Genomic DNA, 22,052 nt, shown 5'->3' with positions numbered 1-22,052 from the left:
CAAACCTTTGACTGCCTAAGACAATCTAGTAGTTACAATAGAGGATATAAAGTGCTTTCTATTATTTAGGGAGATTCTGGGTTAGACATTATAGCATACAGTCAAGAGCCATAGTTTTGGAGTGTGGAGATTGTATTCCATTCTCTGTGTAGTCACTCCCAAGCTGCTAGCCTTAGACAAACTAATCTTTCAGAGCTTTGGTTTTTTGTTGTTGTTGTTGGTGGTGGTGTTTTTTGTTTTTTGTTTTTTAATAGAAGAGGGACTACAGAGTTACCATTAGAATTTATGTAAATCCTTCCTGAGCACAATACCTCTACTACAGTACACAATAAATGTTGGTCAGATTTATTCTGGCGTACACATGTGCCACTGGATTAGTTCGTATGCAGAATATACTGAAGTACACCTTCTCCAGTCAGTTCTTTAGGAAACTGGCGGGGGGTGGGTGCTAGTTTTCCGGTCCCCCAGCCAAGTGACGGTCAAAAGCCAACCATAAAGGTGGGGACTATTGGAACTGGTTGGTTTCCGGGCTCCAAGTGCTGTGCTACACATGTCCACCAGGGGCCGCTGAAGCTACCTAAGCTCAGAGCGCAAACTAGGCAAGGCCCCTGCGCGTGCTCATTGGGTGCTGCGCGCGCCTCTGAACCCCCTGCGCCACTCTAGTTTTCGGCTGCTGTTTTCCTGGTGGCTGCCCCAAACCAAACCTCTGTGGCTGAGTACGGCAGCGCTTTGGGGACAAAAATCTTTCTCTTCTGTGGGCTCTACCTTGTACTTAATCCTTCCGTGGGCAAATCGGGCGGCAAATATTTGTGTCTCCATTGCTCAGCTGTTCAGGAGGTAGGGGGAGGCTGAGCCTGGCGCTGAGTTTGGCTGACTGGGGCCTGGAACCAACGAGTCAGTGCCGCTGCGCGGATGTTGCGATGGCTGATCGGGGGAGGCCGAGAACCCCAGGGACTGGCGGAGGTAAACCCCCAGGCGACGCTGCCTGCCCTGCCCCTACAGCGGTTGAACTTGTCCGAGCGGTGGCTTCTCTGTGAGCCCTGTTCCCGGTCCAGACGCTGGAGACCCATGCAGAGGCGGGGCCTGAGGGTTCGGAGGCCGTCGAGGGCTTGGTTCGCGAGCGGGTGGGGGAGGGGGTGTGCGGTGGCAGGGGGTGGGTAGGGGACGCTCTGACTAGCTAGTCTGAACTGATTCCCCTCAGACCTCGAGAATTAAATATCCCCATTTCAAAAGGAGGAAACTGAAGCTGATATGATTCAACAATAGGCTCGAGGATTCGTCTTCTCCGGGCTTAAACTAGCTTCATTTCAGTTATAAAAGTATCTGACTTACTAGAAACAAGTGACTGCAACTTTCTAGTTTATTATAATTGGTGTCCCTTCGCAACATCAATTCATGTTTGCTCAGGGAATAGAAAATCTATATGATTATTTATCCAACAACAAAAAAATATAAAAGTATTTAAAAAAATTAATTTGCTTCAAAGTCCATAAAAGAATTTTGTAATTAACTCCTATTTTTGGTTCCATAGTCAGACTTGCTTAGTGGGCCTGAATAATTGGATTGACTGTAATTTACATTTGAAATACTGAGAATAAAATAATTTTGGAATCTTAAAAGGATTGAGGTCTGGAATTTATTTCGGATGCCACCCGAGAATTAGAATTTGTACTTGGATTCCCTTTTATTTCTCATAGCAAATAGTTGTTTTGATTGTTAAAAAGTTGGGGTTGTTGTGAGTCAGCAGCCTTACTTCTTACTTTTAACTTCCTCATAACCTTTGCAGTTGGGGCTTACTGTCTATTAAAAGAAATTTTCAAATCATGTTAATTTCATATAGGCTGAAATCTTAAACATTAGGGAATAGTTGTAGATAATTATGTATGTGACATGATAATTCTGTATTAACCTGATTATTTGATTAATCATATAATTTCACTAACTAATCCTGCCATGCCTGGTAAACTTTAATTTGAGGGAAGTGGTATGCAGTTTTCAAATTTCACTTTTGCTTTGCTCAACAGAACCACTGCTAGAAGTAAGATGGGATAAATACAAAGTACCCACTGCTTTGGGGGTGACTTTTGGGGGAAAACATTTATGCATGTTAGGTTACACATTTTTCATGTTAAAGTATTTCACTTGTATAACCATTGTGAATTTGTACTTTGTCAGAACCAATGATTTTCCTTAATTTATGCAAGAACTGCTTCTAGTTTTAGCAGCATTTCTCTGCAGGGATGATTTTGCCCTTAGGGCATATTTGGCATATTTGATTATCAGGATGGGGGACATTAGATTTCTGTTAGCATCTGAATGTAGAAACGAGAGATACTGCTGTGCATAGGATTCTATAGTGCATAGGATAGTCCTCAACAGCAAAGAATTACCTGGTCCAAAATCTCAATAACGGCAAGTTTGAGAAATTGCAGTTTAGAGGTAATAAATTATTTATCATGAAATAGTACTGGGTTTGACTACAGAAAGGGGGTTAATAAGACCTACCTTACAAGAATAGTTGAGTGAATTATATGTCGTATGTGCTTTGCACGGTGTCTGGCATATGGGCTGTGACGTAATTCTCTGTAAATATTAGCAATTATCTTTATCAGTATGATTGTCCAAACTCGAATTTATTGAATTTATCCACTCTGAAGGATTTCGTTCCTTCGTTTATTCAGCCAACAATCATGTATTGCGTGCCTGTAGTGGTTTGGGCACTGTTTTAGTCTGTATGATATTATCCTTTTGACCTGCAGTTTTGTTTCTATCAAGTTTTAATTGAGAAACATTCTAAATACTGAGTTGGATTGGCCCATTGATTTTTAGGTTGATTGAGGTATAATTTCTTAACATAAAATTCACGCTTTCTGTAAATTTATGGTGATTTAAAAATACTAAAATTTATGGCAAGAGTGAGATTTTTTTCCCTGTTTTACTTACATTGTTTTTAGTTAATCTGAAGAATGATGATCTGAGTTTAAGGATATTTAGATCAGTTCTAACAAAGAGGAGAAAGTTCATGATGTGGATTCGTAATAAGAGAAATGTATGTTAAATTGCTAGTTAATTGATATTAGGGAAAATAGTATATAGTATTAGAACACGGAATCTTACAGCTTTTTAAATCTTGTATTCTTAGATGTATACCATGGAGTTTTATTTCAGTATGGTCTTTTGTCGTAAATCATTTAATCTCTTTCTCTTTTATTTCTGTTTTTCTTTTCTCTTTTCTCCAATACAAGAAATCTCCTTTACAGACAATAGGTGAAGAACAAACCCAGAACCCCTACACTGAACTGCTTGTACTGAAAGCTCATCACGATATTGTACGATTTCTTGTGCAGTTAGATGAATACAGGTAAGCTGTAATTGTCCAGTTGCCTACTGTTTGGAAAGAATTTTTAGTGAATCGTATATTTAAAAACAATGTCATAATAGTCTTTCTAAAAATTTCAAATCTGATCATTACTAACATTTACTAGAAATCGACATCTGCATCTTGATCAAATATGTGGGAAGTCATTTTTTGCCCAGAAGTCAGGGTGTCATATTTGGTGACTTGATGGTTATTCTTGTTTGAGGTTTTTTGTTTTTTGTTGTTAGTGCTTAGAAATATTTGTTAGTTTTGAAGAAGGGAATGACTCTAAAATTTGAGTGAGAGTTATGTTAAGGTGAACCTAAATTTGAGAAACAAATATAGGGAATGTTTATGAAGTACCTACCAGGAATGTGCTATTTTTAGTGGAAGATAAGTAATCTGAATCTTTTGTTATTGAGGAAATCCTTTTAAAATATGCATTATTTTCTTTCTTGTCAACATGTTCAATCTTGTGTTTAATTACAAATAGAGATGAGGTATATAGGTCTTAGGACTGTAGATTTAGCTTATAACCGATCTTTATATCTGTTTATTAAGCCCTTATTCAACTAAATGCTTATTCTTTGTAGCATATAGCATAAAAACAATTAGAGTTAATTTTGTAACTATTTAATATTTATCTTCTCTGGAATCTAAACTTCATGGGGGAGGCATGTTTTTCTTCATCATCACAGTATCCTTAGTAACTGGCACAGTGCCTTACATGTAGCAGGTAATTAACAGATAGTTGTTAAAAGAATGAATGACTCCCCAGACTATTAGGTGTGGATGTTGCATGCCATCCTAACTCCCTAACCTCCTGTCTGTTTTCCCTATCAATTTTTCCACTCTCATCTCTAATTTTCTCTTTTACCTTTGATACCTTTTTTCCCCCCATTTTTGACTCCATGGGTGACTGCTATTGTGATTATTCCTAATTCTGACCATCACTTCTAATGTCTATTAACCTTGTCTTCTCTCTGCTTTTTTTTTATGTCTTTGGTATTGCTTTTCCCATGTGTAGTGCAAGTCTGACACTACCTGGAGTTAGGTCAGATTTTACAGGTTAGGGGCATAGTCCTGCACAGCACTCCACTCACCTCAATCACCAGCTGCAGTCTCCAGGGGTGCCAGGCCACCCCCACTTCTGATCAGCTGGCTACAAATTCCCACTACCCTCAGGCTTGTTACTTACTAGAAGCACCGACAGAACTCCGGAATGCACTATTCTTAGGATTACAATTTTATTATAAAGGATACAGTCAGGACTAGCCAGGTGCAGAGATGCATAGGACCAGGTCTGGGAAGGCCTCAAATGCAAAGTTTCTGTGTCCTTAGAACATGTCGCCCTTTCAGCACATCAGTGTGTATTACCATCAAGGAAGCTCACTCAAGCTCTGAGTATCCAGAGTTTTTATTGGGGTTCATTACTAGAAATGATCGAGTCATTTGCCACCTGATTGAACTCAATTTCCAGCCCTTCTCCGTGCCCTGTCCCCATACTCCAATGCGAGGTCGAAAGGTCAGGCTAATATCTGTGGCTCAACCCTCTAATTACGTGGTTCATATTTCCCATATGGCCAGATCCTATCCTTAAATTGTCCAGAAGGCCCACCCTGAATCATCTGATTTGCATAAACTGAGGAGAGGTCTGAGGAGCCCAGCTCTATTCTAGAAACCAGGGACACAATCCAGCCAGATTATTTTGCAACAGTATGTTTCTTAACTTTTGCTTGAGAAGATTCATTTCTTATATATATTACTGGCCTATCAACACTGTTTTGTTGTGATACGAGCCAGCCAAATCATAACATGTAAACAATAGTATAATAATCTTCAGCCTTTTTGGTAGTATTCATTGTTGATATGTTCTAAGAGACATTGTTTATTTAGTCAGCAAGGCAGCAAGTCAGATCTTTGAAACTAAACATTCTGGAAATATAGGATATTTGGGAAGCTGAAGTTTCTTGTTATTTTACCATATTAAGTTGCTAGGTAGGTTTTAAAAAACCCAAATAATTTTTTAGGCCGTAATAACTAATATTTGGGTCTTAAAGAATCCTCAGATCATGTTGTCGGAGAAAGTTAAATAAAAAATATATAGCATACCTTTAGGATGCGATCTTTAAATTTTTATATAGAATAACTGTGAAGATTCCATTTTCATTGTTATCCGTCCTGTGAAATGTCCTGTTGGCTTTTATTACATAGAGCAAGAATCTGCAGAAAAGGCCATCTCGTAGAATAATGATCATTGTGCAAATGCTGATATTTGATTACATTTTCCCCACAGTGATGCTCCTGTGTAAATCAGTTGTTTAATGAGGTATTAAATGTTCTGTAAACAGTAAAAAATTATAGACAAGGGTATCAGTTCTCTATTGCTCCCCGAACTTGGTGGTTTAAAACAACCTGCTATTTACTTAGCTCACTAACTGCAGGTAGCTATTGGGTGAGAGACTCAGCTGGGTGGGTTTTTTTTTTTTTTTTTCGTCTGTGCCGGGATCAGCTGATCTTGTTGAGGTTTATTTAATGCGTCTCTGGTCCGATAAATTGGCTGGGGCTGGACGGTTCCTTCTGGACTCAGCTGGGATGACTGGGCGCGCTCTCTGTGTGGTTGCTCCAGGGCTTGTGCACACAGTGATCATGGGGTTCGAATACGAGCGAAGGGGCGAGCCCTGACGTAAAACTCTTCTCAAGACTCTATCCTGTTTGCTGCTGTTTCATTAGTCAGAGTGAGTCAGGAGCTGGCGCAAATTCAGTACGTGGATAAATAAACTCTACCTCTTGAGGGGAGAGGCGACTCAGTCCTGTTGCTAATGCTGGTGTACACAGGAAGGGAGAATAATTTGTGGTCATCTTTGCTACAGATCACAGGGAATTTGAATGTTTAGAAATAGATGAAAAATCTATGTTTTGGCTTTTGCAATAAAGTGAAGATATTACTACATGAGTCAATTTAATTCTTTGTGCTCAAGTCGTTACTGTGTCAAAATTTACATCTCGTTAGATACAAGGTTTTCTGTCAAAGACCTGTAGAAGTTTTGGTGTGTGTTTTGTTTTAAAAAAATTTAATTCTGCACTGAAAATAAAAACCCTGAAGGAGTCAGTACTGGTAAGAAAGATATAAGAAATCTACAAACTATATAAATCTTTATTTAAGTAGAAATAAGAGCATGGCGTTTTCATTCTTAATTTAGTAGTTTAGGTAATTTAGAATTCACCATTGCTAATGTACATTATTTGTATATTGTCAAATTATAGAAATATATATTATACTTTTTATGTTTTTATTTAATTTTTGTGGACCTTATATTCTGGTTTTTTGGTCAGCTGTTGTAATCCAGGTTTCACGCTTCATGTCTTTAGATAATATCATTTTATTGAGAATTTTGCAGAAGGATTTTCTTGTTTTCTTCGTGGCTCAGCTAAAATCAGTGAGTGGAAAATTTTCACAGATTGGTTTTTGAAGATACCAAATAAATCCTGTATAACCTAACAGACAGCTGCCTTTTCTTTTCTTCTTTAGTGTTTTTTGAACATGAAGTGAGGGTCATATTGATTGGGAGATCACTGAAGAAGGCTAAGCCTCAGCAAGAGTCTTCCAAAAAATGGACTGTGCTAAAATTGCATGTAATACTCTAGCATTTGACACATTAAACTAAACTGAGTTCATAACACATTTTAAGAATAGTTTTCTTGGTTGCTTATTTGACCATTCCTTGCTCCTCCAGGAAACAGACAAGGTTATGTAGGATGGTGATCATGACTGGAAAAGAATCAGGTGACCCATGAAATGCCAGACTGGAGAATAGAATGTACCCCTAGGATAGCTGGTGAAGCTGTACATTCACAAGACACTAAACAAACTCATACAGGTTGATAACTCCCTAACAACAAACAGTATGTTAGATCTTTAAAGAAGTACTCCTAAGCTAAAATTATCTTCCTAACATTCAGACAATAGAAATCAGTAGTCAAGGTGATATAGACCCTTTTAATACCTGAGTTCCCTGCAAAGCAGGTAGCAAAATGGAATTAAGCACACAAATGGTTTATTAGAGAGAAACATCAATGAAGGGAAAAGGGAAGAAACAGGATTAGACAAGGGGAGCTATCTCAGACTGTGGTATAGATCTGACAGTCTCTCTAGGCCCATTGGGGAACTCTGGAGGAAAGAATGCCCGTTAGAGGAATTCTGTGTTGGCTAGAAATAACGGGGACTTTTAACCTTGCCTTGCTTAGTCACTGGCTGAGGGTCATCCAGGAACGTGCTTCTGGAGTCCACCACCTTGCTTAATTTCCTTTTTCTGGGAGCCAACTAAGATAGTATGACTTTGGCTTGAGAGTGAAATGGACCCTGAAGTCAACAGCTGGAGGAAGGTAACCACATTGCTCAGAGCCTGGGCAGCTTCCTCTCTTGAAGGGATATCTGCAAGATGTATATTGCCTTTCCTATACAAACTGTATCTCGGTATCTGTAATAATCAATGAGAGGAAATTTCTCCTTATGGAAGAATTCAAGCTAGGAAGGATCATGAAATTGGAATATTGTTATTTTGCAACCTCTAATAACAAATTTAGAAAGTTTATTGCTGGTTATTAACATCACATCCTCATAAAAGAAAGACTACCAGAAATTACATTTCCTGTGGAAATGTTGGAGTATATGAACTTCCTGTGAAGTGGCCCTACCAAAAAGTCAAATTTAAATCTGATTAAGTCTCTAGATCTATCCATTTATCAGAAATACAGGGGACAGAGGTGCATGTTGAATGACTACGTAGGAAGGAAGCTAGCAAAATCCAGACTGAGAACTCTATGAGACAAATGTTTAATTGCAAGGAGAAAAATAGGAAGAAGGAATCAATAGAAGAGACTTCAGAGGTATATCAACCACTGCAATTATGAACTTTATTTAGGTCCTCCTCATAAACTTAAAAAAAATCCTGAGACCGGGAAGTTTGATCCTTGAGTATGTGGTGACATTAAGAAATTAAATGGTAACTTTAGTCCTGATGTAAAGGACCTCTAAAAGATCCATACTGAAATATTTACTGATGAAATGTAGTTATTGGATTTGCTTAAAGTAATCTGCAGAGGGGGGTTTGGGTGTGTACAGATGAAACAGTCTTGGTTATGAGTTGATAATTATTGAAGAGAGATAAAGAGTACCTGGGATCTTTGTTATACTGTTTATACTTGAATGTATATTTAAGTTATCCATAATGAAAAATTAAAAAATGATACATATTTGATATAGAGGAAATAAAAATGTCAACTTAAAAGGTATTTTTGTTTCAGAATAAAACTTTTTCTTAGATATTAGGTGCAGGAATCACACAGGTTGACCTGAACATAAAAACTGATAACTGGCAAAAAGCTGGGTTAAAGGATGTTGGCTTTGATATATAACCTCAGTGGGATTTCTTATACTTCATCCTGAGTTAGGTAGACTTATTCACTCAAATCACTGGTACACCTGGACATCTGCAAGCCTCCCACTAAGATGTAGACTTACCTGAAAAATAAGAGCAAAGCAGAATGTTTTCCCTATGGAAACAGATAAATCCTCAGAGAGAACCCTGTAGGGTCTGAACTGAGCATGCTCAGTTCATTCTCATTCACTCATTGATTTGACCAGCAGGGCAGAGAGAGGCCAGGGATGTTTCTCTAGTAGTAGAAATTCTTTCACAGATGGGGCGCCTGGGTGGCACAGCGGTTAAGCGTCTGCCTTCGGCTCAGGGCGTGATCCCGGCGTTATGGCGTTATGGGATCGAGCCCCACATCAGGCTCCTCTGCTATGAGCTTGCTTCTTCCTCTCCCACTCCCCCCTGCTTGTGTTCTCTCTCTCGCTGGCTGTCTCTATCTCTGTCAAATAAATAAATAAAATCTTTAAAAAAAAAAAAAAGAAAGAAATTCTTTCACAGAAACTGGAGCTCAGATGAATGGAGGTTTCCCCTACTAGAAGTCCTAGGGAGTTTTGGTTTTCTAGTGTTTGTAAACTTTGATGTTGTAGTTTAGCTTTCTGTTTGTGATTTGGGGGAGGGGAGAATTTACAAAGGTATACCTTTCCTAATGACCATGAAAATTATGGAATCGTCCACCTTCCTTGTATGTGAGCTAAAAGACCTTAGACATTCAGATATTAGAGTTATGTTAATATATGCATTTTTCTTAAGCAAGGAAACAAGTTTGATGTTCCAGTAAGTCTATTGAAAGGACCAGTGACATCAGTGTCTATGGCTCATGAAAACGCTTTCTAGTTCCCTTCTGCTTCTCTTCCAAGTTTCCACATACTTCTCTGATTTTCTTCAACTAGTTCTAGCATTAAAGATAAGTAAAAATCTATTTTAAATGAAAGTTTTGTATTTTTTTGGTTTGGTTTTTGGTATTGTACCATTTTTCATTTCTATTTTATTGTAAAAAATATATTCTGTTTTAGTTGTACCATGCATTAGAAAGTACTTCTGGATTAGGTGGGAAGTTAGTTAATCACAGGGATTTTTTTGTTTTGCCATAATAATGTTCTGTTTATTTTTCCAGTGTTTTATGGTAGATATTGAATACAGGAAATTTTATGGACTGTACCTTTCATTATGTCCTCTAAGGTTATATTTGAATCTGTAGCACCTTTGACCTAATTGAAATAAATTCAAATGAATGAGAACTATTAAAAATCCCTTAAGTAATAGACATAGGAATTACTTGTGAAAGTATTTTGTGTGATACAAATCTTTGTGAAGCTTTGCTGTACTTTTCAGTTCACAGTTGGCAAGAATGAAAGTACTTTCTCTGAGATGTTCAAAGGGAAGGTGTTTAAAAAGAATGATTTCTATAAATTGAAATGAGTAGAAATGAGAATTCTCAATGGATTCGTGATCTGGACCCTATAGCATTATTTAGTAATGTAGACTGGGTTCTTTAAGGGCAAGAACTATCCTATTGATCTTTACTTTCAGTATCAAATATATCTTATCAAATATACATATAATTATATTTAATGCTTAATATATGGTTAGTGTTTAATATGAGAGTGAATCAACTCTCATGATAAGCTTAGTTCTCATAATTAGGGTAGGAGAGGATGGAACATTCTAGAAGCTCTGTTCTAGGTCTTCATTAAATCATGCTTCACCTTGTTAAACTTCTTTCCATGCACGTAGTTTTTGCTGGGTCGTTTAATTGTACACTCTCAGTATTTTTGAAGACATGGTTTCAAGTTGAAGGGTACACATAAGTATGGGACAGGATCATGAAACAAAAAGGAATTTATTTGTGTGTGGTTTGTTTCCACGTTTTAAATTTTTAATTTTAATTTTGACAGTATATTGATATGTTAACAATGATAAAAGGAAAAAATGAGGTTACTTTACTACACTTAATGATTATCTCTTTTACAGAGCCCTTGCAACACTTAAATGTTTGCTTATTCATTAATTTATTCATTGAAAAAGCATTTCTTTGGTGATTTAAACCTGCTAGAGATAATCAGAGATTTGTTGGACTAGAAAGTGCCACATCATAAACATCAATAAGTATGGCAATTACTATATTTCATTGATTCTAAGAAGCCTGTTTTTTCCTATTTTAAAATCTTTGAAATTTGGAGACACATAATTGGTGGTAGACATCAGTTATAATTGGCAGTATTCTTTCCTTAATAGTACGTAAAATAATAGAATGTCTTACACTTGATGATAGCTTAGATTTGATGAAATGCATTTCTGAACAATCACTGAAGATCTTGAAGCAAGAACCACATGTAATTGATCTTGACATTTCCCTGTCGTCTAGCATGAATCTCATTAAGTACATTTTGTATTAATCAGTAAAGAAGCATTTCTCCTAAAACCTTAACTATAAACTTGAATCTTTGGATTCTACGAATTTAGAATGTTTTAAAAAATTATATGTAATTTTAATGCAGTACAGCCACAATTCTTCCTTCCATTGAATAGTTTAAACCTTCCTGGCATTTTAATTACTCCTTTTTTTTATAGTTCATTACTTCTTTTTAGCAATTACAATGTATCTTACTATTAGGAATTCTTGGGTTGAATTATCATTTCTGATTTGCAGATGGCTGAAGTGTATGCTTGACTGATTCGGATGAACTGATTATAGTTTAAGATAAACTGATAAAGTGTAGCTAGTTTTCAATTATCCATCCTAATAGCATGGATAATTGTAATTTGCGAATGATCTCCCAACCCTTTAGTCGTTATTTTATGGGAGTTACTAATATGTAGCAAAGTTAGAGTGATTTGCATTTCTAAGTTTCATGTTTTCTCTTTAGAGAAGGTATTAATACTGGAATGGGGGGAAAAAAAGAAAAAAAAGGGCAGCAATAGGATATATAAGAAAATTGAAAGGCCTGAATAATCCACCAACTGGGTAATTGACCTCTGAGCAATAAAAAATTGGCTGTGATTTCATGCATTACTTTTGAGCATTGTTTAGATTTAACTTTTGTTCACTACTGATTGAATTAAAGTTTGAGGTGAAATGCTCTATATCTCATTTCTAAACTCTCAGCCGTTCAATCGTCTTTCATTGTGAACTCATGAGATTCAGACATGATAAAACAATAATGAGAAGTTAAAAATCAGGGTTGGAAAAAAGTATATTTTAAACCTGCAGTCTTCTAAAGGGAGAAAAGCAATTATAAGAGTTTCAAGAATCAATAGAAATTGATGTTTTATGCCAAAGAAAACTTAAGACCTTGAGTCCAGCCTCCCTACCATCACTATACAAATAAAAAGAAATCAATAGGCCTAGAAACATAAGCTATTAAAGATTGACGTCCAGCAACTGTTTTTGACACTTAGGCATTGTTTAGTATTCTAATTCAGAAAAATGTATGTTATTAAATAATAGATTGTATTTTTAATTTAAAAATGAGTGTTTTCCTTTAAATCTCCAGATCTTTTATATACTTCATTTTGAAATAAGAATAAATGTTAGGCATGGATTTAAAAAATAATTCTGCATGAGATTTCTCATTAGTTACATAGGAAGTTCTCAGGGTCCTTCCATTAAAAAGATACGTAGTTCTCTATTAAAAAATGGTTAACAGACTTCGGTGAGGATGTGTTTGACCAATTTCCCATCTCCTGAATAATCTCTTAGCTCCTATAGGAGGAGATGTAATTGAAGGATTTAGAAAGGAGTACTGAAATGAGTATGGGAATTGTCAGAGCCAGTGAGGACAATAGTTACTTATGGGACTCTGAAACTGAGCATGAGAAATTAGAACTTGAAGCTCAGTTTGAGTTTTAAGGAAATTGTTATATGACTGAAGTAGTGCGATTTTATGAATCTCATATAGCGGTAAAATTCGTTAGAACAGATAATCTCAGGAACAAGTAACTTTTGTGTCCTAGTGTATCAATTCCCCAGTGATAGACCTGGATGGCTAACAGTGTTTCCTGTAATGAAGACATTCGGGGTGTACCCAGATTTTGTGAAACCCACTCACAGTCTTGCAAGGAAGAACACATTTTTTAAATGTCATTGCTAGTGGATTATCATTTATTAATGGTTGTTAACTACAAGGGGCCAGTTATACACAGTTCATAGCTGGCTTTCTATAACACCACTCGTTTCTCTCCTATTCAAAAAACAAACCTTGAATTTAAGTGAATGAAAGTGATATGGGAACAACTTTGGGTCAATTTTGATTCATTAAAGAATCATTTACAAACTTATATACTACATTATTAATAAATTACTTGACATGCTTATGGTGTGATTGCTGTATACCACTGTGTTGGTATATTGCTTGAGAACAGTGCTTTCTTGATTTTACTATAATGCATTCACTGTGGTGAGTAATCGTGTACAACAAATTATTTTTCTTGGCACTCTTTGTATCATGGATATTGTCTACTCCACAAAATGTATATGATTGTTCCTTTATGTATAGTGAATGGGAAGTAAAGAGGAGAGAGAAGCTATAACTGAGTTCATCACAGCTTTTTTCATGGCAGGAAATAAATTTTCCTTTACGTTTTTGTGTTTCAAGTATTTTCACTAAAAACAAACAGAAACCCTCAAAAAACCTGGAAGCTTCCGAACTAAGAACACAGTATTTACATGAAAAGACCAAGAGCCAAGTGGAGCAAAGGAGAGATCTTGGCTTTAAATAGTAAAGTTAAAATATCTTTACAGAGAAAAATAATAGAAATAATGAACTTCTCTGAAGACATGATTCCTTTGTTCCACACTTAGAATATGACTTCCTATCAGTGAAGCTCTTCCTCAGTTTGGTGTCATACCACCTAAGTAAGGGTTTAATCATATTTTTAAAGCCAGGAAGGACTTTAAAGATTATTTATAGGTCTCCCCCTTTCTTATGGTTTTAGCAGTTGATCATTGTAAAGCTGTGAATGGTTTTGTTTATCTTTGAATCTCAGTACCTGGCACAAAACCTAGAAGGTAGTCCATAATTATTTGTTGAATTAGCTTAACTTAATCAACATTAATATTAGTCAGGATACCATTAATAAATTCTGATAGTTCTTAGTAATTTCAGCATATACATGTCACCAGATTTTTTAAAATTTATTTTATTTTTTACCTTTTTTCTCTACCCAGATTTGCCTCTGCTGGTGATGATGGAATTGTAGTTGTGTGGAATGCCCAGGTGTGTATTAATTCTGTGTGAATTGTGTAATAAAGACATGACTGTATAGTTGAGTTTGTACTCATAAACACTGTCTGGGTATATACCTGCATGTAAGTATACTGAAAGTAATTAATACTTGAAAAAGGCTACTTAGGATGAATCCATTTAAAATGGGGACCAATATTTCATAATAGGGAAAGTTTTAATCTTACTGAACAGAATTTTAAGTTTGTCAGCAACTATGCACTGACTCTGAAAATGAATCAACTGTTGATTTTTGTGGGAGATAGAATTTTTATTTCAAAATTGTACGATAGCATGATATAATATTCTTATGTTTGACTTTAATAGTCAATGTAATAAAAGGCTAATTTTTTTTCAAAAATATTTAAGGCTTCACCAGGTTTTTAAGGCTAATTTTTTGATACTCAAATTATTCTCTTTTGAAGCATTTATCTTCTGTTGCTTGGATTGTTATCTAGTCTGACTCTGTCAGATCCTCATTTTTCAATGGCTTTGCTATTGATTAAAGCAGTTATTTAACATTATATTTACCACGTTCATGAAATCCTGCAACCTTGGAAGGATTTGCAATTTACGTTATATTTACATTGGATTTTTATATGTTTACTACTTGGGAAAGTCAGTGAGAGACTGATAGCGGAAGACACTGGTTAGATAGGGATAGCTGTTGGTGTTAGACATGGAGTTGAGACTGACTTTATGAGTGGTTGAACTACTGTTGGATATGTACAATATATGTATTGAGTTGTTATGCTAACTTTTATTTCCTTCAACAACATTTTAATTTTGGAGATTTAGATAACAAATACTTGGCTAATGAGGACTCCCTGTTTTTTTTTCCTGTAGATTAGTTACTTATATTTTTATGCTTAAGTTACACAATTCTTAAAACCACACGGTATAGTTTTAAGAATATTCCTTTAAATTTTCACATAAAATATGCTAAAAATTAGTATTTTCTATTAGAAAATAATTAAAATTATTTATGGCTACCCTTTCAGTACCTGTTTAGATTCTATTTGATTGCTTGAAGTTATAACATCTAAGTAATTAAAAATGGAATTATGTATTTTCTACATGGTGATTCTTCTTAATGTTGTCATTTAAGGTTATTTAAGTTATAAATATGATATGAGCCTATTAAAAATTTTATTGGTATTTCAGACAGGAGAAAAACTTCTGGAACTTAATGGACACACTCAAAAGATAACAGCTCTTATTACATTTCCTTCCTCGGAAGCTTGTGAAGAAAAAAATCAACTGATCTTGACAGCCTCTGCTGATAGAACAGTTATTATATCCTTAAATCTGGAAGAAAGTGAAATAGCTATAGTGACCCAAGGGACTAGTACATACATTATTAGTTTTTAGCCTTTGGGGGCTTCTCTGTACATTCATTTTAGCAAAGTGATTTTGCTGTAGCCTTCATAACACACTTCTTAAAAGTATTAGTCATCTGAAAAGTATTAGACTGGAAATAGGTTAAAGGCTTATTATTGATGGAAACCCCATGACTAAAGCTGTTCTTTCCAGAGTTACTATTATATCAAGTTATAGAAAATGGAGAATTTGGGAGAATTTGGGCTTAAAAGTACTTATCTCAGTTCGCTTTTCAATTTAGAAAAACAAAGATGAGTTAGACAGGAGAATAATTCACATTTTTGTCTATACAGCATTGAACAGCAAAAGAAATATAACGGCCCCAACCCATAAAAACCTTTTGAACTGAGCTTGGCAGAAAAGTGAATTACCATCTGCTCAGTGTTTAATATTTAGTATTTAAGAACAATTTTAAAAGAGTAAATTCTCCCCTCCTGTACTTTTAGGTAAAAATTTAAGGCGTAACAAAATGGTAAAGTGTTTGAGAGAGCACTTATGTGTGCCAGGCATTGTTCTATTTAACATATATTACATATGTTTTTACATATATTCCATATTATATATATTAACATGTTTAATTCTTTTAATAAGTATTTTTATTCTCATTTCCAGAAAAGAAAAGAGGCACAGAGAGGTTAAATAACTTGCCCTAGGTAATACAGCCATTAGAGGGCAGATGGCAAGGAGTCTGACTGCAGGATCGGAATTCTGAACCACTGTTTAATACTGCCTTCATAAAATACTTTCCTTAAACAAATTCAGCCTTTAATATTTATATGAGGAGTTAGATTTATGAAGGCCTTAGCCAGATACTTAATGGAAACTGTAATCTTACTTTAAAAAAAAAAAAAGATATCAGATTTTAGCTTTAAATAGTCTGTGCTTATCTGAGAATTCTGTTTAAATAGTTTGAAGCATGAGGGAAGTAAGTTTTAGAGTATGCCCAAAGGAGTAGGTGTTTCTTGGGCTTATGCAGAACCAGGGCAGACCTTATTATACACTTTTTTTTTTTTTAAAGATTTTATTTATTTACAGAGAGAGAAAGTGCATGCCTTAGCATGAGCAGGGGGAGGGGTGGAGGGAGAGGGAGAAGCAGAATCCCCTGCTGACCAGGGAGCCTGACACGGGGCTTGATCCCAGGACCCTGGGATCATGACCTGAGCCGAAGGCAGATGCTTAACTGAGCGAGCCACCCAGGCGCCCCATAACACACTTTAAATGAGCTCATTAGCTCAAGTGATTTCTGGACAGATTGCCAATAGGTGAAAAAATTTGAAGGTAAGATTTACATGCGGTAAGCTGTATTTTGTGGTGATGACAATGTTGCATAAGCAGTATTACATATATTTGAGTCGGAATAACTATTACTACTGTTCCATTGAGACAAATATTATTTTAGGACCTAAGCTTTTTGTTTGTTTTCAGTATCAGTGTAATCTCCAAAAAAAAAGAATTTAAAATACTTTGTTTTTATTAGAACATTCCTGAGGTACTATAATAATGCTTAGAGGCAATTATTAAATTGCTATTATAGTAGAGAGATAAGTAGTTGAGACGGTATCAGTATGAACTTTACTTTTAAATGATGGTATAGAGTCATTTTCTTTGTTGAATTTTCTTGTTAAAAACAATTCCAGGCTGCTTAAGCCTCCACTATTAACAAACTTCATTAATTAAATGTTGAAGATAAATTTTTAATTTTTGTCAGGTGATAGTCTCAAGTCTATCCATATACGTGTGTGTATGTATTTATATATTTATATGCATGTATGAAAATGTGTGCTCAGACATACTGTAAAATGTATATGTGACTTTAGGAAATGGGGTGAAAAATTTGAAAATCGTTACGCTCCTTGAGTCAGACTAAGCTCGGACACTTAATGGAGGTCTTCTAATTATTTTAAATATGCTTAGAAGTAATATGCTGTAACTGGCTTCTTTGAGTTAGTGTAACAGTAGCAAATCAGGCCATGCGTGTTGAAGGAGGTTTCAAGTAAGAATTAATGGAGTTGATAGTTTTCAGTATAAATACTTTATATTCAATGTTTATTTGATTTTGGTGGACTATTTTGGAGAATAAGTCCTAAAATTTAAACACTTGACGTATTTAATGCCTATAAATATTCAGTATTCAGGCCATTCATTCTGTTGACATTTTCAGATAGTTTCATTGTAAAATTTGCCTCGAACTTATTTTAAATTGTAAGCTTGCTATGCTAAGTTGTAACTCACTGTATGATTTAATTTTGGTGGTAGTATAAATGCTAAATATTTTATGCTTTATTTCAAGATTTTTCTGAGTGTGTAACATTTGTAATTTAATTGTTAGAAAAGTTATCTCCTCATTGATATTTTAATGTTCTGTTTAGAAATTATTTCTTAACGTAAGTGTAGTTATGGGATTGTGATACTGGCAGACAAGTTCAGAAGGTATCCTGCTTCCAGTCTACTGTAAAGGTAAAATCTTAAGTTGTTATTCTATGGTAATAATGTTTTTGTCTCAGAAAAAATGTTTAATAAGTTAGATGAAATTACTTTGGTTGGTTTTAAGAATTATTTCTTCCACACATACCTACAGTCATTTGATTCTTCTAAGACTGGATTTGTGAGAGCTTGTATATTAAATGTTAGAATGTTTGAATTTGAAATTAGATCAAGGGTTGAATATATAGCAACATAAGGAAAAGGATACTATGTTTCTTGTAGGTAATTCTAGGAAGAGATGTTACTTGCAGAATGACTATACCTGTAGCTAGTCTGGGGGTTTTTGTACTTTGAACTAAAAACATGGATTTATTTGTCCCATTTCAATCTCTGCTTTTTATAAAGTCATAAAGATGAGACAAATCAGTTACTTAGTTCTAAAGAAACGTCATGTGGCTAACTGGCTGCTACTATTAGGTTCATTCATTTTACAAACAAATATTAATTGGAGCTTATTACATGATAGGAACTCTGCCCCAAGTTGGAGAGGACTTGGTTTTGATTCCTACAGAAGAAATTACCTTGGATGTTCTTAAGAAAGTGCCACTGTTTTTCAATAATGTCACCAAGTTTGGGGAAAGAGTCTTGTAAAATACGACGTTTCCTTATTTGTTTTAAAGATAATTTGTCTTTATATTGGAGCGAACACTTTTTTTAATGTAGAAAGAATTGCTGTGTGCCAGTAATCAAGGTATTTGATTTTTTTTCCTAAAAGGCAGCTTCTGTGGTAGCCATCTGATGCTACTATTGCTATTCTTATTATCAGTTTAGTAGAGTTTCAGCGGAAGAAAGTGCCCAGAAATGCTTGTATCCAATTTAACAGTGGACTGCCTTTGAGGAAGTTATTAAAATATAGATTTGATGAAAATTTCTATGCTTTATTTGATCTGAAAAGATGCTGTTTTTAAATTCCTTAAAAAATATTCTTGCTGTTTGACAGAGTTCGTAAGGTTTCAAATGAAAATACATGAATTGAAGAAATTGGGATTAGGAACAGGAGAAAAAGTTTGGTGTATTTTGGACAATTCCTTTGGTGAACTGTTAATAGGAACTGATCATTAAGAGGTATCTTACTGCAGTATGGTGAAAGTACTTTTTAAAGAAGTTATAATGTTAGTTAGATGGTTGTATTTACTCCTGCTGTGATCATGTTTCACATAAGACATTGTTAAAAATAGCATTTCACTCATTTTATTTCAGTGGTTCAGTTCGTCTTGAAGAGATAATTTATCAAATTCAGATCCCTAATAAATATGAGAAATATTATTATTTATTTTTTTTTAGCTAGTGAAGTTTTCATAAGGGTTTGTATTAGCAAGGAAATGGTGAAGTTGGCATTTTTATTGTTGGTGAGAGTATAAATTGCTGTTGAAGATATATTTTATAAATGGATGATTGGCAGTATCCTAAATGTCTTACTTAAATTACAGTAGATACATATGCTAAAAATGGTATTTCAGAGAATTCATAAGGAGTTTGGAAAATTCTAATAAGATGTTAAGTGACAAAAGAAGTGTATTATCCTTAAAGAAATACTAGCAAGCCAGATCAACAACATATAAAGAGGATTATACACCATGACCAAATAAGACTTATCTCAGTTTAACATCTGAAAAATCAATAACTGTAATATACTGTAGTAAGAATAAAGGACAAAAAACATGATCATCTGAGTAGATGCAGAGAAAGCATTTTACAGATTTCAGCACCCTCTCATGGTAAAAATAGTCAATAAACTAAGAATAGATGAGAACTTCCTCAGCATAATAAAGGGCGTTTGTGAAAACCCCAAAGCTAACATCACATTAATGGTGAAAGACTAACTGGATACTTTTTCCCATGAGATCAGGAAGAAGACAAGGATGGCTCTGTTCAGTGTTGTCGGCAATAAAAAAGAAATAAAAGGTGTCCATATTGAAAAGGAAGAAATAAAACTGTATTTACAAGTGACATGATCTATATACTAAATCTTAAATTCATAACCAAAACAATTAGAACTAATAAACGAATTTAGCAAGGTTTCAGTATACAATATCAGTATTACTAGCAATGAACATCCAAAAATGAAATTAAGAAAAAAAGAAAATTAAGAAAAACTAAGAAAATGAAATGAATTTATGGTAGCATCCAAAAAAATAAAATACATAGAAATAAATTTAAGGAAGAAACAAGAGAGTTGCACATGAATAACTACAAAACATTTTTTGAAAGAAACTAAAGATAATCTAAGGAAATGGAAAGTCATTCCATATTCATGGATCAGATTTAATATTGTTAAGATTGCAGTACTACCCAAAATGACCTGCACATTGGACATAGTCTCCACCAAAATCCCAGCAGGCTTTCCCCCCCCCACCCGAAATTTTAAGAGAATATATAAAGAACTCTTAAGATTCAGCAATAAAAAGACAGCCCAATTAAAAATAATGTGAAAGCTATTTCTCCAAGGAATATATGCAGATGGCCAAAAGCATGTGAAAAGAAGCTCAACATCATTAGGTATTAGAGAGGTGCAAGTCAAAATCATAATGCAGTACTCTTTCATATACACTAGATGGCTAATATCTAAGACAGGTAATAACAAGTGTTGATAAGGAGACAATGGAACCTTCATATGTTGCTGCTGGAATTGTAAAATGGTATAGCCACCTTGAAAGTTGTTTGTTCATCAGAATGTTAAAAAGAGTTATCATTTGGCCTAACAATCTCACTCCTAGGTGTTCCTATTTCATTTTCTTTCTTTTTTTTTTTTTTAATAAAGATTTTTATTTATTTATTTGACAGAGATAGAGACAGCCAGTGAGAGAGGGAACAAGCAGGGGGAGTGGGAGAGGAAGAAGCAGGCTCATAGCAGAGGAGCCTGATGTGGGGCTCGATCCCAGAACGCCGGGATCACGCCCTGAGCCGAAGGCAGACACTTAACCGCTGTGCCACCCAGGCGCCCCCCTATTTCATTTTCAAGAGAAATGAAGATATATGTCCACACAAAAACTTGTACGTGAATGTTCATGGCAGCTCTATACATAATACAAAAATAACCTAAATGTCCTCCAACTGAGAATGGACAAATGTGCTGTGTCCATACAGTGGAATATTATTTGGCAAAAGAACAAAGTACTGATATATTAAACATTCAAAAATTAGTCAAGTTAGGAGCTCTTGAAATATAAAGTGCATTATTTTCAACACTTTTTATTCCAACAGCTTTAAAAGCAGCCCCACCCTCTGCTTAGACAGGACTACCAGACCTTTTCCTTTTCTTTTTTATTCTTCTCTGTCACTCTTACTCTTGTGCTCACTCAGAGTCTTGGGTAGGCAGAGTACAATTAAAGGTGTGGACTTTAAAGTACTATTCAAGGTAAAGCACTTCTATAGACTTGAAACACTCATTTTCCTAAGTTAAGGATTAGGAGATATTAATTTGAGAATTACATAAGAAGTAAGGTCATATTTCCAATTTTATTTTTAAAGGAAGTTTATTTAAGCCTTGTGTATTAATTATCTATTACTGGGTATCAAATTACTTCAAAACTTAGTTGCTTAAAGCAATAAATATTACCTCACAGTATCTGTGGTCGGAAATAAAGAGCAGCTTAGCTAAGTAGTTGTGGCTCAGTGTGTGTTATGAAGTTGCTGTTATCTGAAGGCTTGACTGGGGTTGGAGATTCCTAGGGGACTCACGTGCTTGGTAAATTAGTGCTGCCTATTGTCCAAAAGTCTCCCTGTTTTGCACGTGCATCTTTCTGCATATGGCTGCTTGGATGTGTTCGCCCTAGAGCGAGTGATCCAAGAGAGAGCTAGGAGGAAGCCACCATGTCTTTTATGACTTAGTCTTATAACCACATACCATCCCTTCTGCCACATTCTGTTTGTTAGAAGCTAGTCAGTTAGGAGAGCCCGCATTCAAGGGTGGGACACTTAAGCTTCACCCCTTAAGAGAATAGTAGAAAACTTGTGGATATATTTGAAAACCACCAGTGAATGCTTGCAATTCTAAACTGATTTACATTTCCCATGAATTTTGCAGTGTTTAATTGTTCTTCAGAGACTAGATGTTTGGCTCTCTGGTGGGAATGACTTATGTGTGTGGAACCAAAAATTAGATCTCCTGTGTAAGACCAGTCACCTTTCTGATACAGGTAAGAAAACAAATTAAAGTAATTATGAAACATG

General features: G+C 35.2%; 1 protein-coding gene across 2 annotated transcripts in view; it reads left to right on the top strand.

Moving 5' to 3' along the window:
• Positions 1-628: 628 nt before the first annotated feature.
• WDR41 (WD repeat domain 41) overlaps positions 629-22,052 on the top strand; it is a 43,830-nt gene continuing 22,406 nt past the window's right edge. The window contains exons 1-6 of one of the 2 annotated variants that reach the window (XR_002142918.2): positions 629-963; positions 3,246-3,361; positions 13,961-14,009; positions 15,180-15,311; positions 17,790-17,852; positions 21,907-22,018. Coding sequence is in view for 1 of the 2 variants with exons in the window: in XM_011226297.3 (XP_011224599.1) it covers positions 913-963; positions 3,246-3,361; positions 13,961-14,009; positions 15,180-15,311; positions 17,790-17,852; positions 21,907-22,018 (523 nt within the window). In the remaining variant the exon portion in view is untranslated. The remainder of the gene's footprint in view (positions 964-3,245; positions 3,362-13,960; positions 14,010-15,179; positions 15,312-17,789; positions 17,853-21,906; positions 22,019-22,052) is intronic. The other variant, XM_011226297.3, reaches the window with a different exon arrangement.

Source organism: Ailuropoda melanoleuca, chromosome 3, assembly GCF_002007445.2.
Source record: "Ailuropoda melanoleuca isolate Jingjing chromosome 3, ASM200744v2, whole genome shotgun sequence".
In the NCBI taxonomy this organism is placed as follows: Eukaryota; Metazoa; Chordata; class Mammalia; order Carnivora; family Ursidae; genus Ailuropoda; species Ailuropoda melanoleuca.
The sequence above is the reverse complement of the archived record's forward strand: the minus strand, read 5'-3'. Positions and strand labels throughout refer to the sequence as shown.